At 41.9% G+C, this 14,288-nt stretch overlaps 1 protein-coding gene across 1 annotated transcript in view; it reads left to right on the plus strand.

Moving 5' to 3' along the window:
* The first annotated feature begins 4,426 nt into the window (after nucleotides 1-4,426).
* Nucleotides 4,427-14,288, plus strand: part of LOC141113322 (ubiquitin carboxyl-terminal hydrolase CYLD-like) — a 50,528-nt gene continuing 40,666 nt past the window's right edge. Inside the window, exons 1-3 of the mRNA XM_073606382.1 lie at nucleotides 4,427-4,459; nucleotides 5,965-6,398; nucleotides 11,811-11,937. Of these exons, the coding sequence (XP_073462483.1) occupies nucleotides 5,976-6,398; nucleotides 11,811-11,937 (550 nt within the window). The 5' untranslated portion in view covers nucleotides 4,427-4,459; nucleotides 5,965-5,975. The remainder of the gene's footprint in view (nucleotides 4,460-5,964; nucleotides 6,399-11,810; nucleotides 11,938-14,288) is intronic.

Below are 14,288 nucleotides of genomic sequence, written 5' to 3' on the forward strand. Positions count from 1 at the left end.
AATGATAAGTATCTATAGGACAGTTTTGATTATGAAAGCTAGATTTTTGTTAATTGTACCACATTCCATATACTGTATATCATAGCCAGAACAAAAAACAATACATTGTGTATTGCAATTGTCTTACTGTTAAAATATCTTAGTTTATTAATAACCATTAAAGTGAAACTAAAGTATTTTTGGTTTCTCTCCCCACCTTCTGGGCTCTGCTCCCCAGAGACTGGTGAAAAACTCCATAAATATTCAGTCTGCTGCCTCTGTCCCTCCACCAACTATGTTCTGGAAATATCTAGAGAGTTCTAGAAGATAGTGGGAGGTAAGAGAGCAACAGCCTTCGAAGCACTTCACAGCCTCCTAAACAAAACACATGCTCCTCTGCCTACAGCGGAACCAAACAAAAATGATGTACACTAGTGAGAGTGCTATATAATATACAGTATATTCCCACCTCTCTCCTGAAGAAGTGAAATGCATTAAGAACCTGCATTGTCTTACCATCACAAGTTGATTCATGTGGACAGCATAGCTCCCAACTGTCCCTGATCTGAAGGGACTGTCCCTGATTTGGAGCAATGTCCCTCTGTCCCTCGTTCCCCATGATTTGTCCCTTATTTTGGTCTGATCTATATAGTTGTATATAAAATGCAATTTTTATCTTTCAAAAAGTGTTTCCCAGTGCTAAACCTTTCATCCAAATTCTAAATGGCTGCATTTGTACATTTTAAAAGCCAATATAAAGGAATAGTAGTGGTAAAAAAAGCCCTTGTGGATTTGATTAACCTTTTATTTTGGTAAATTCTCCTTTAAGGGGGTGTGACAGGGGGCGTGTCCTATGCCTACATACATTTGCTAGTAGGTGTCCCTCATTCCCATCTCAAAATGTTGGGAGGTATGGGACACCTCCGTATACAATTGTATCTTATGAGCATAGAGAAAGACATTAAGGCCCCTTTTACATGGGTGTCCCATTTGTTTCGTCAGTTCAGTCACGTTTTTTTTTAAGAGGAAAGGGATGAGAATGGGAAAATGGGACAGTTGCTGAAGCTGGCGGTGAATCAATTCCTAGACTTAAAGGTTTTTTGTAAGAAAAATGGATTCAGCTTACATTAATTTTTATCAGTTTTACATCAGTTTTTCTACATCCGTTACCAATGCATAAACAGATGCAAAAACTTACTGTTTGTCCGTTTACACCCGTTTTTTGTCCATTCCATTTTTTAAACAGGAGAAAAATTGGGCTTTCTTCCATTTCGAAAAATGGTTGTTAACGGAAGTGGATGTCAGCAGATGTCAGTGGATCATCCATTGACATCCACTTGCCCATAGAAATGCGTTGATATCTGTTTTTTATCCGTCAACAGATGAAATGATGGATGAAAAACTGACAAACGGAACGCCCGAGTGAAAGGGGCCTTATGGGTTGTAAGTCAAGGTGTAGATAAATACTTGAGAGCAAGAATGTTTTATTACAATTTTAATGGATATTAATAAAGTATAAAAAATTGGTGTACACTTTGTACTTTACATGTCCCATATTATTGTTCTTGCAAAGTGTCTGGGTGACATGGGCACACAAAAAATGTTCTTCCCATTTTGCAGTCCAGAAGATAGAAAAGTACATTGAGCACAGTACCAGCATGAACGTAACAGCAAAGCCATCAAGAGAACGGCATGTGTATTATTTCCTCATGTTTCATCTGAGCTGCCTCCTCACCATTACATAACTAGTTGTACAACAAGAAATCCACATCAGGAATTCTGCCTAATGTTATGGCTTAGTTACGGATGGTAAATTGTTGGTGTGAGCTATTTCAGCTTGTTTATTCCTGTGTTCAAAATTTTCCTTACCTTTGGTTAACCCCTGCATGGAGAGTAATAGGGTGAGGTAAAGCTAAAGTCGTCTTATGGGGAAATACATCTAAAAAAAAAATCACAGCTACTAATATACAACAAATGTATTTGTATATGAAGGTTCCCATACTTGTGCAGAAAAGCATAAAGTTGACATTTCATGCAGGGACTGCAGAGTTCAGGGGATGCCGAGTTCAGGGGATGCAGAGTTCAGGGGATGCAGAGTTCAGGGGATGCAGAGTTCGGGGGATGCAGAGTTCAGGGGATGCAGAGTTCGGGGGATGCAGAGTTCAGGGGATGCAGAGTTCAGAGGATGCAGAGTTCAGGGGATGCAGAGTTCAGGGGATGCAGAGTTTAGAGGATGCAGAGTTCAGGGGATGTGGAGTTCGGGGGATGCAGAGTTCAGGGGATGCAGAGTTCAGGGGATGCAGAGTTTAGAGGATGCAGAGTTCAGGGGATGCAGAGTTCAGGGGATGCAGAGTTCGGGGGATGCAGAGTTCAGAGGATGCAGAGTTCAGGGGATGCAGAGTTCAGGGGATGCAGAGTTTAGAGGATGCAGAGTTCAGGGGATGTGGAGTTCGGGGGATGCAGAGTTCAGGGGATGCAGAGTTCAGGGGATGCAGAGTTTGGGGGATGCAGAGTTTGGGGGATGCAGAGTTCAGGGGATGCAGAGTTCGGGGGATGCAGAGTTCAGGGGATGCAGAGTTCAGGGGATGCAGAGTTCAGGGGATGCAGAGTTTAGAGGATGCAGAGTTCAGGGGATGTGGAGTTCGGGGATGCAGAGTTCAGGGGGTGGAGAGTTCAGAGGATGCAGAGCTCAGGGGATGCAGAGTTTAGAGGATGCAGAGTTCAGGGGATGCAAAGTTCGGGGGATGCAGAGTTCAGGGGGTGGAGAGTTCAGGAGATGCAGAGTTCAGGGGATGCGGAGTTCAGGGGCTGCAGAGTTCGGGGAATACAGCGTTCGGGGGTTGCAGAGTTCAGGGGCTGGCGAGTTCAGGGGATGCAGAGCTCAGGGGCTGCCGAGTTCAAGGGATGCAGAGTTCAGGGGATGCAGAGTTCAGGGGATGCAGAGTTCAGGTGCCGCAGAGTTCAGGAGCTGCAGAGTTCAGGGGATGCAGAATTTGGGGGATGCAGAATTCAGGGGATGCAGAGTTTGAGGGCTGCAGAGTTCAGGGGATGCAGAATTCAGGGGATGCAGAATTTGGGGGCTGCAGAGTTCAAAAGCTGTAGAGTTCAGGGGATGCAGAGTGTAGGGGCTGCAGAGTTCAGGGGATGCAGAGTTCAGGGGCTGCAGAGTTCAGGGGCTGCAGAGTTCAGGGGATGCAGAGTTCAGGGGCTGCAGAGTTCAGGGGATGCAGAGCTCAGGGGCTGCAGAGTTCAGGGGCTGCAGAGTTCAGGGGATGCAGAGTTCAGGGGCTGCAGAGTTCAGGGGATGCAGAGTTCAGGGGATGCAGAGTTCAGGGGATGCAGAGTTCAGGGGATGCAGAGTTCAGGGGCTGCAGAGTTCAGGGGATGCAGAGTTCAGGGGATGCAGAGTTTAGGGGATGCAGAGTTTAGGGGATGCAGAGTTCAGGGGATGCAGAGTTTAGGGGATGCAGAGTTTAGGGGATGCAGAGTTCAGGGGATGCAGAGTTCAGGGGATGCAGAGTTTAGGGGATGCAGAGTTCAAGGGATGCAAAGTTCAGAGGCTGCAGAGTTTAGGGGATGCAGAGTTCAGGGAATGCAGAGTTCAGGGGATGCAGAGTTCAGGGGATGCAGAGTTCAGCGGATGCAGAGTTTGGGGGGATGCAGAGTTTAGAAGATGCAGAGTTTGGGGTAGTGTAGGGGCAGGGATACACGTGAGATAAATTGCAGGTACAGATAGAGTATTGGGAAATGTAGGTGATGCAGAGCGCTGGGTAATTGGGAATGCAAGAGACATTAGGTAAGGGGGGGAGGGGGGACGCAGGGGGATCAGATTTGGGGGGTAATGTGGGTACAGAATGTGAGGTGGCGGAGAGTGCCACAGATAGGGGGTACTGGGGAAGGGTAGTGAGGCCCTGTCAGGGGCCCGTAATTTCTAATGATTGCCCTGGTTGTTACAGTAGAATGTACACTGCACAAAACAAGGCAAGCCAGGGAGGGTAAGTGTCCAGAGCAGCCTTACTCAACCATTTTTTCCAAGAGGAAAATAATTTTCAGGTCTCAGGGAACCCCTGCTTAAATCAACTCAGTGGCAATAACATCCCTCACATTGGGCCAGGTGGGAAGAATTCCACCAATACAGACATCTAATACAATCCTAAGACTCCCTGGCCAATCAGGTCTCATATTAATTAGTTAATGTCACACAAGTGGGCTATCTATCTATCTATCTATCTATCTATCTATCTATCTATCTATCTATCTATCTATCTATCTATCTATCTATCTATCTATCTATCTATCTATCTATCTATCGGTCTATCGGTCTATCTATGCTGTGCTTATCCCTTTCGTACCCTAATCACATACTATTTTATAATAAATAATGGGTGGATCTCATAGGTTGCTGCCTGTCATACTTGCAGTATAAATACAACCGTTGCACAGCAGTGATGACAGTGACAGAAGTGACTGGCTTGGTCAGGTGAGTTACACATTGAATACAGCAGAGAGATTCTTATTGCTTAGCTGTCTTAACCCTGCAGGTAAACTAACATCTAATTGAATGATATGGTATTAGATACTCTACAAGTAAAGGTCCAGTTGTATGTAGCATTTTTCTCACTTTTGGTCTGGTAGTTAAATATACCATTGCAAGAGTTTTTATATTTGTTTGATAAATTAAAAAAAAAAAAACTGTTGTCAGTTAGCATAGATCCCATTTCACTTCTGTGGACAACAGTACACCTCCCCTCTATGTTATGGAGATGATAATGGAGAGGATGTGGTCTGTAGCCCTTTTACACATGTCTGTCTTGGAATGACAATGCTCCATAGATAGCATAGTGAGTGAGCGCAGTTAGTTGAGGACAGGACATGTGTTAATGGCAAAATCATCAGAAAAAGGGCTTTTAGCGGGAAGCTTTAAATAAAAAGAAAAATGTCTAGGACTAGTAAGCTGCAATATATTACATTTTGGTTTTTTTGTGTGTGTGTGTGTGTGTGTGTGTGTGTGTGTGTATATATATATATATATATATATATATATATATATATATACACACACATACACACACATATACTGTACTATATCATTTTTAAATACTTATATAGATTTTATATTTATTTATCTTTTATTTTATTTTATTTATTTATATTTATTATATTTATATAGTATTAAAACAAATGAAGAAAAAAATCTTAAATGATATTTAAATAATCTTTAAATAGACTTAAAGACTATTTAAATATATTTCAAGGTTATATTTTTTTTTCGTTTAGAAAAATGGCCAGACCCTACATGCAATTTACTTACAGTAATATACCGTTTTTGATCCATCTTAAATAATATATTCATTATATTTCCAGGTACCACAACAATGACTAGCATGAATATACATTTTATATTTATTTATCTTTTATTTTATTTTATTTTATTATATTTATTATATTTATATAGTAATAAAACAAATGAAGAAAAAAATCTTAAATGATATTTAAATAATCTTTAAATATATTTAAAGACTATTTAAATATATTTCAAGATTATATTTCTTTGTTTAAGATTTTTTGAGAATTTTTTTTTTTCGTTTAGAAAAATGGCCAGACCCTACAAGCAATTTATTTAATATACCGTTTTTGATCCATCTTAAATAATAAATTCATTATACTTCCAGGTACCACAACTATGACTAGCATGAATATACATTTTATATTTATTTATCTTTTATTTTATTTTTTTATATTTATTATATTTATATAGTATTACAGTAAAACAAATGAAGACAAACAATCTTAAATGATATTTAAATAATCTCTAAATATATTTAAAGACTATTTAAATATATTTCAAGATTATATTTCTGCGTTTAAGATTTTTTGAGAATTTTTTTTTTCGTTTAGAAAAATGGCCAGACCCTACATGCAATTTATTTACTCTAATATACCGTTTTTGATCCATCTTAAATAATACATTCATTATACTTCCAGGTACCACAACAATGACCAACATGAATCCAGCACCTAAGCCCCGGAAGCCATTTATTGTTCTTAGAGAGTTTACGACAGGCAAGCACAAAGTGACCCCGGGGTCCATAGGTGTCTTCCTAGACAGTGAGCAAACTCGTGGGCGTATCCTGGATCTGCCATCCCGCCCAGAAGTATCTCTTAGGAGGAATGCTGTGCATGTTCTGGGAAGGAGAGACTCCGCCTTCTTGTATGGAATTGGGTCACTGCCACGGCGGCTTCATCTCCTCTCCAGTGATAAGTTATTTGCTGCTGTGTGCGGATTACAAGTTAGTGATGTCATCAGAATCAGATACAAAGGTTATGCCGCAGTGGGTGTGGCCACTGCTATCTGGGAACTTTCTGCTAAATCAGGACTCTGTGAACTTACCAAGTTATTGATAGAAGTGCAGTTACTGGTAAGTAAATACATATCAAGTAATTCAAATGTAATTAAATGTAATAGCGTGTATTACAGTGTATGTGGACACTGTATTGCAGTTTGTTACATACACTTTATTGTCAAAAGTATTGGGACACCTGCCTTTACATGCACATGAACTTTAATGGCATTGCAGTCTTAGTCCGTAGGGTTCAATATTGAGTTGGCCCACCCTTTGCACCTATAACAGCTTCAACTCTTCTGGGAAGGCTGTCCACAAGGTTTAGGAGTGTGTCTATGGGAAAGTTTGACCATTCTTCCAGAAGCGCATTTGTGAGATCAGGCACTGATGTAGATGAGAAGGCCTGGCTCACAGTCTCTGCTCTAATTCATCCCGAAGGTGTTCTATTGGGTTGAGGTCATTACTCTGTGCAGGCCAGTCAAGTTCCTCCTCCCCAAACTCACTCATCCATGTCTTTATGGACCTTGCTTTGTGCACTGGTCCAAATCATTTTTATTTGGTGGAGGGGGGATTATGGTGTGGGGTTGTTTTTCAGGGGTTGGGTTTGGCCCCTTCGTTCCAGTGAAGGGAACTCTTAAAGTGGAAGTAAACCCTCCTATTGTTTTCAGCCAAGGAAGCCGCCATCTTGGCCATGATGCTGCACATGTGATCAGTTATGACACCGGCCATTGGATGGTTTGACAGTTTGGTTGAGAGCCCAACCAATGGGAGTGTTACATTTCCGGCACGTGCCGGAAAGGTAGCTGTTTTATGGATGGGTTTACTTCCGCTTTAAGGCGTTACCAAGACATTTTGGCCAATTTCATGCTCCCAACTTTGTGGGAATAGTTTGGGGATGGACCCTCCTTCCTGTTCCAACATCACTGCACACCAGCGCACAAAGCAAGGAAGTGGGAGCGGGTACCTGCCAAAAACAGGTACCCGCTCTCCCCCCCAAAAGGTGCCAGATGTGGCACCGGAGGGGAGGAGAAGGCAAATAAGCAAAGCTTTCACTTTTGGATGGAGCTCCGCTTTAAGTAAATTAGCTGCTGGATCATCAGTATTCCTTAAGTCCCTGTTGAACCGACTGAGATTTGAACCATGTATGGGCAGGTGATTGTACCCAAGTCGATCCATCAATCAATATGGCCTGCTTTAAAGTCAGCTCTTTTTTTAATTTTTTTGGGATATAGTAAACGGATTGGATGGGTTGGAAGGCTGCTTGTTCCTCCTATAACATAGTATTAAGTGATTAACCTTTGCATACAGATTAAATGCTGGAATTTCTCAGTCAACTTCTATACCTAAAAGTACCTTGGTTTATTGCTTTCTAATACCTTACTAGAGCTTAGCAATGGCCATGTATAATAGAAAATGGCCTGCATAAAGAGTCCAGCATCCCTCAACCTTGTTTCCTTATCAGGTTTCAAGATTTCACTAGGACAGGAAGTGAGGAAAAATCCTCACCCCAAAAAACTATTTTATTAGAGTAGGGGGGACTAGCACTTTTGTCAACTTTTTATTGTCATCTGTGTCCCTGTAGGAGATTTTCCCTTGCTTCCTGTCCCTGAGACAGGAGTGAGGAGAAACTTACAGAATACAGACAGTGATAATAAAGACTAGACAGAGGTTCTAGGGGTTTGGGTAGAGGGGTGAGGGATTAGAACACCTGCCAGGTTTTTATTGCTGTCTGTGTCTTCATTGGGGAGATTTGCCCACTATATTTGTCCTGATGACCTTTATCACCAAGAGTAAAAGCAAAAGATAATCACAAGCTTTCACCAGAACAGGAATAGAAGGGAAATCTTCAAATTGAGACACTAGTTCTGATGATAACTAGGGATTTCTCTCACTTCGGAGGGATTTCCTCTCACTTCCTGTTTTGGCTATCGAGCAGAGGGTTAAGAGAAATCTCCCCAATGGGATGGCAAAAATAACAGGGGTTATAACCCTCCCTTAGTCTGTCCAAAAAAAAAAAATGTTTTTGACTTTAAAATCGAATTCATAGGTGCGGAGAGGAATCTGGTTTTCTGGTTTCCTCCAGATTTTCTGGTCATGCTGCTTACTTCAGCCTTACTGGACAGAGGTCCATTGTATAGCCCAGAGATTCACTGATCGTGAGCTACCGAGGGATCCTGCGCTCTTCCTTCAGCACCACCACCAGTTCTCGTTTAAAACCTACAGATATTCCATTTTACCCCTCCTGATTACAGCGCCAAAGGGCCGTATTCCAATGTTTTGGAAGCAGACGCAGGCACCGTCTATAGCCAATAGTCTGTAGTCAATGAGATGGAGGAACCTGGTGGCCACAGAGAAGGGCCTCCAGGAAAAATTCTTTAAAAAGTGATTCTACTGGCATGGATTTGTCTATTCTGAGGACTACAAAACCTGATTAAAACCCCCTCACTGGGCGTGTGCTCTGGTGGGTCTCTTGGTTCTGTCAGTTTGGTGGTACGGCTGGTTCCCTTTCCTAACACCCCTCCCTTCCCTTCTCCTTGCCCTTCCCCTTAATACTGCAATACCTCTTACCCGATTGCCGACCAGCGCATGACGATGTACATCAACACAATGGCACGGCTGCGCAAGTGGGCATACCTGTATGTCCCCTTTAAGACGGGGCATTGTTGGTGCGCTCCGCGTACTCCGTGAGCGTGCCAGCGGGTCCCCGCCGACTCGATGTCTGCCAGGGGCCCGCGATCGTGACACCGTGCCTCAGAACGGGGAGATGCCTATGTAAACAAGGCATTTCCCTGTTCTGCCTAGCAGCATGACAGGGATCTATCCCCCATCTCCCTACAGTTAGAATCACTCCCTAGGACACACTTGATCGCCCACCTAGTGTTTAACCCCTTCCCTGCCAGTGTCATTTACACAGTAATCAGTGCATTTTTATAGCACTGATCGCTGTATAAATGTCACTGGTCCCAAAATAGTTTCAAAAGTGTCCGATGTGTCCGCCATAATGATAAAAATCGCAGATCGCAGACATTACTAATAAAAAAAAAAACTGAATAATAAAAATGCCATAAATCTATCCCCTATTTTGTAGACGCTATAACTTTTGCGCAAACCAATCAATATATGCTTATTTCAAATTTTTTTTACCAAAAATATGTAGAAGAATACATATTGGCCTAAACTGAGAAAGAAATTTGTTTTTTTATATATTTCTTGGGGACATTTATTATAGCAAAAAGTAAAAAATATTGCTTTTTTTTCAAAATTGTCGCTATTTTTTTGTTTATAGCGCAAAAAATAAAAAACGCAGAAGTGATCAAATACCACCAAAAGAAAGCTCTATTTGTGGGAAAAAAAGGACGTCAATTTTGTTTGGGTGCAACGTCGCACGACCGCGCAATTGTCAGTTAAAGCGACCCAGTGCCGCATCGCAAAAAGTGCTCTGGTCAGGAAGGGGGTAAATCCTTCCGGGGCTGAAGTGGTTAAACAGGGTCTTGCTTATGTACTTACCATTTCTTCAAAAACATCTTTTATTGACTAGTTTTTCTATTCTTCAGCGTAAGAAACATTTCTACAGTACAACAAAAATTTCTCCCAAGGGCTTTAATGCAGCAAACACATCAAGTAATTACACAGGAAATATAAAAAAAATTTCTCTATTCTTACAAATATTAAAATACAATGTCAAAACAAGGAAAAAAGAAATTGCTGTTTAACTACTTACCGCAAACCGCCGTCATTGTACATCGGTACTTAGGCGTAGATAGCTGCCATAACACGGTATTTTCTTCAACGGCGGGTGGTCCTCTTTCTGATAAAAGTGGTCTCCGCGGCGGATTCGCCGCAAGATCGCTTTTATCGGTGGCGGGAGAGGTGCCCCCCCAGCCGCTCTCTGGTCATCTCCGCCGCTTACCTGGAGCCGTCGATAGTGGCGGAGTCGATCCTATCCTCTCAGTAGCATGGAGCCAAATGAGGGAAAGATCGGCCCCACTCGGCTCCATAAAATTGGATGACGGAAGCGACGTCAAACGGGGGCCTCTGGTGCAAGGGTGGACTGTGATGGGACTTGACGTAAGGGTGGATTCTGATGGGAACTTTGATTCCTTCAGCATCTCCTACAGTTATTTCCTAGCCTACATTGTATGAGGAATTTACAACTCCAGTAGAAAGTTTTTTGCAGTTTTGGGTGAAGAGCTAGAACCCCTGCAAGCTTTTATTGCCAACTGTGTCTTCATAGGAAAGATTGATCCAGCTTGCTCCTCTCCAACCAGCCCCCCCCCCCGCCCCTCCGCTACACAAATATCCTTCTTTTTTCCATTTACTTACTTTCTTTTTCATTAAATAGCTTTTGGCCAAGGTAAATGACGTCAGTGTCCCTGGTGCCTCCTGGGATACATGACATGCATGTCCCAAGAGGCACCAGGAGCACTAAGAGCATTCTATTCACTAAAATGGGGGGGGGGGGGCAGGCCTAGTGGCACATCATCGGGAGGCTGTGCCTGAACCTGTCGGCAGCCTCCTGATGATATCACAAGGGAACGTGGTGGTGCTGGACCCGAGCAGTGTCTGCAGAGAAGAGGACCTCAGCCAGACAATGCTAGATCCGCTGGGTGAATGGGTGAATATCTGAACTGAGGACAATCCTACGTCAGGTGAGCAGGAAAAAAAATAAAATAAATTGGAGGGTGAAGTCACACTTTAACAGTTGTCACTGGAACAGGTATCCTCCTTGGAAGATTGTTCCTCTACTTTGGTTTCTGTGGCAACTGAAACGCTTGCATCTTCCCCATTTTCCATCCCATTAACAACAGTTACCATGACAAGTTGTGAGTGTGGATCCTCCCTTTGAGGGTATAGAAAGCAACAAAGACCTGGCATAGGTTCTTTAAAGTGATTGTAGAGGTTATTTTTTAAAAAATAACAAATATGTTAGACTTACTTGTTCAGTGGTTTTGCACATAGAACCTCCTTTTCTGGGGTCCCCTGCCAGCGATCTTGGCTCCTCCTGTTCTCCAAGTGCCCCCATAGCAAGCCATTTGCTTGTTCAGGCTCAATCCCGAGCTGGGCTGTGTGTCTACAGATACACACAGCCAGGCTCAGCCCCGCCCTCCACTTCCTTCTCACTGCCTTTGACTGACAGCAGCAGGAGCCAATGGCTGCCAAGTCTCCTGTGAGAAGAGAGAAAGCGGAGAAGAGTTGCTGCAGATGGGCACAGCACTGGATTGAGGTTAGGGTCAGGTAAGTGTTTAAGGAATGGCTATGAGAATGCAGTAAGGTAAAAAAAAATGTTTGCCTTTAGAACCTGGTTAATTCCAGAACCCGTTATATCCAGAATTAGAAAAAAAATGATTTTGGGTGGAGTACTTCTTTACTTTATTCCTGGTCTTGATTTTAAATCACTAGATTGTTGGATTCTCTATATTGATATACTGTACTGTATGACCACCTATTAATACATTGACACATATGACACCTATTATTATGTTGCAGGATGGGGAATGCTTAAATAATGTCACACCACTGGTAAAGATTGATGCTGGTGAAGTTCTGGCAGTCAGCTCTAGTGTACAGCGCCATCCACACTACAGAGACTTTGGACACAGACTGGATGAAAAAGGTGAGTTTGATTGTTATTTTATAGTAATGCTATGAAAAAAAACCTATACATTGCTAATATTAACATACAGGGCCTTGAAAAAGTATTCATACCCCTTGAAATTTTCCACATTTTGTCATGTTACAACCGAAAACGTAAATGTATTTTATTGGGATTTTATGTGATAGATCAACACAAAGTGGCACATAAATAGAGTCCACCTGTGTGTAATTTAATCTCAGTATAAATACAGCTGTTCTGTGAAGGCCTCAGAAGTTTGTTAGAGAACCTTAGTGAACAAACAACATCATGAAGGCCAAGGAACACACCAGACAGGTCAGGGATAAAGTTGTGAAGAAGTTTAAAGCAGGGTTAGGTTACAAAAAATATTCCAAGCTTTGAACATCTCACGGAGCACTGTTCAATCCATCATCCGAAAACGAAAAGAGTATGGCACAACTGCAAACCTACCAAGACATGGCCGTCCACCTAAACTGACAGGCCGGACAAGGAGAACATTCATCAGAGAAGCAGCCAAGAGGCCCATGGTAACTCTGGAGGAGCTGCAGAGATCCACAGCTCAGGTGGGAGAATCTGTCCACAGGACAACTATTAGTCGTACACTTCACAAATATGACCTTTATGGAAGAATGGCAACAAGAAAGCCATTGTTGAAAGAAAGCCATAAGAAGTTCCATTTGCAGTTTGCGAGAAGCCATGTGGGGGATACAGCAAACATGTGGAAGAAGGTGCCCCGGTCAGATCAGACCGAAATTGAACTTTTTGGCCTAAAAGCAAAACGCTATGTTTGGTGGAAAACTAACACTGCACATCATCCTGAACACACCATCCCCACCATGAAAACATGGTGGTGGCAGCATCATGTTGCAGGGTTGCTTTTCTTCAGCAGGGACAGGGAAGCTGGTCAGAGTTGAAAGGAAGATGGATGGAGCCAAATACAGGACAATCCTAGAAGAAAACCTGTTAGAGTCTGCAAAAGACTTGAGACTGAGACCTTCCAGCAGGACAACCACCCTAAACATACAGCCATAGCTACAATGGAATGGTTTAGATCAAAGCATATTCATGTGTTAGAATGGCCCCGTCAAAGTCCAGAACTAAATCCAATTGAGAATCTGTGTCAAGACTTGAAAATTGCTGTTCACAGACACTTTCCATCCAATCTGACAGAGCTTGAGCTATTGGCAAAAAATTCACTCTCTAGATGTGCAAAGCTGGTAGAGACATCCCCAAAAAGACTTGCAGCTGTAATTGCAGTGAAAGGAGGTTCTACAAAGTATTGACTCAGGGGGGCTGAATATAAATGCACGCCACACTTTTCACATATTTATTTGTAAAAAAAAAAATTGAAAACTATTTATCATTTTCCTTCCACTTCACAATTATGTGCCACTTTGTGTTGGTCTATTGCATAAAATCCCAATAAAATACAATTACGTTTGTGGTTGTAACATGACAAAATGTGGAAAATGTCAAGGGGTATGAATACTTTTTCAAGGCACTGTATAATATATAATATTTATTACTTAAAAAAATATTGCAATAAAAAATATATATAACATATACAATTGCGACAAAAGCCATACTGTAATTATTGTTATTAAAAATTACATTTCCTTTTCAATTTGCAGCGCTGTAACTTTCTGCAAAATTTAGTGCAATATGGCAATATGACATTATTAAGTTTGCTGGATACCTGTCCTATGGTCAAGCAACCTATTTTAGCACATGTGGAGTATATGATATATGATTGTTTTCACGCACAATGTGGGTGGTCGCACTTGATGCTTGTTGGGGTTTTCCAGACATTACTGTACTACTTAGTATGCTGTCAGGTTTGGTGAACAATGGGAAGAAGGGATGAGGCCCCAAAATGGAACCAGTGTGTGGTTAGCGAGGCATCACTTAAATAGATGCTTCCAAGTGGATTCTTTAGGTCAATATTTTTAAGAACAGGTTATAACACATCATTGGAACAGTTCACTTTAATGGGTGGGATCTGTGTGCATTCCTTCAGCCCAGGGTATACTGTATTGGCAAGATTTGCCATCCATTAAAGTTTACTGTACATCTTTATCCTCACAAAGTGGCCACCAAAGAGTCACAAAACACATTGATGGTGTGTTTTAACCTGTTCTTATGAGCAATAAATATTTACTTTTTATTTACCAGGTGCCTCTGCTGACCACACAGTGGTTTCTTTTTGGGGTCTTATCACTTCTACCAATGTTTTATACCACCCAATCTACTATTTCCCTACCACATGGACAAGCAGATAGTTACTTCAGATGTTCATTCATTAAAGCGGTAGTAAACTCTGAAACTAAAAAAAAAAAAAAACATTCTCCCTC

The sequence above is a fragment of the Aquarana catesbeiana genome, linkage group LG12 (genome assembly GCF_042186555.1).
Source record: "Aquarana catesbeiana isolate 2022-GZ linkage group LG12, ASM4218655v1, whole genome shotgun sequence".
Lineage (NCBI taxonomy): Eukaryota > Metazoa > Chordata > Amphibia > Anura > Ranidae > Aquarana > Aquarana catesbeiana.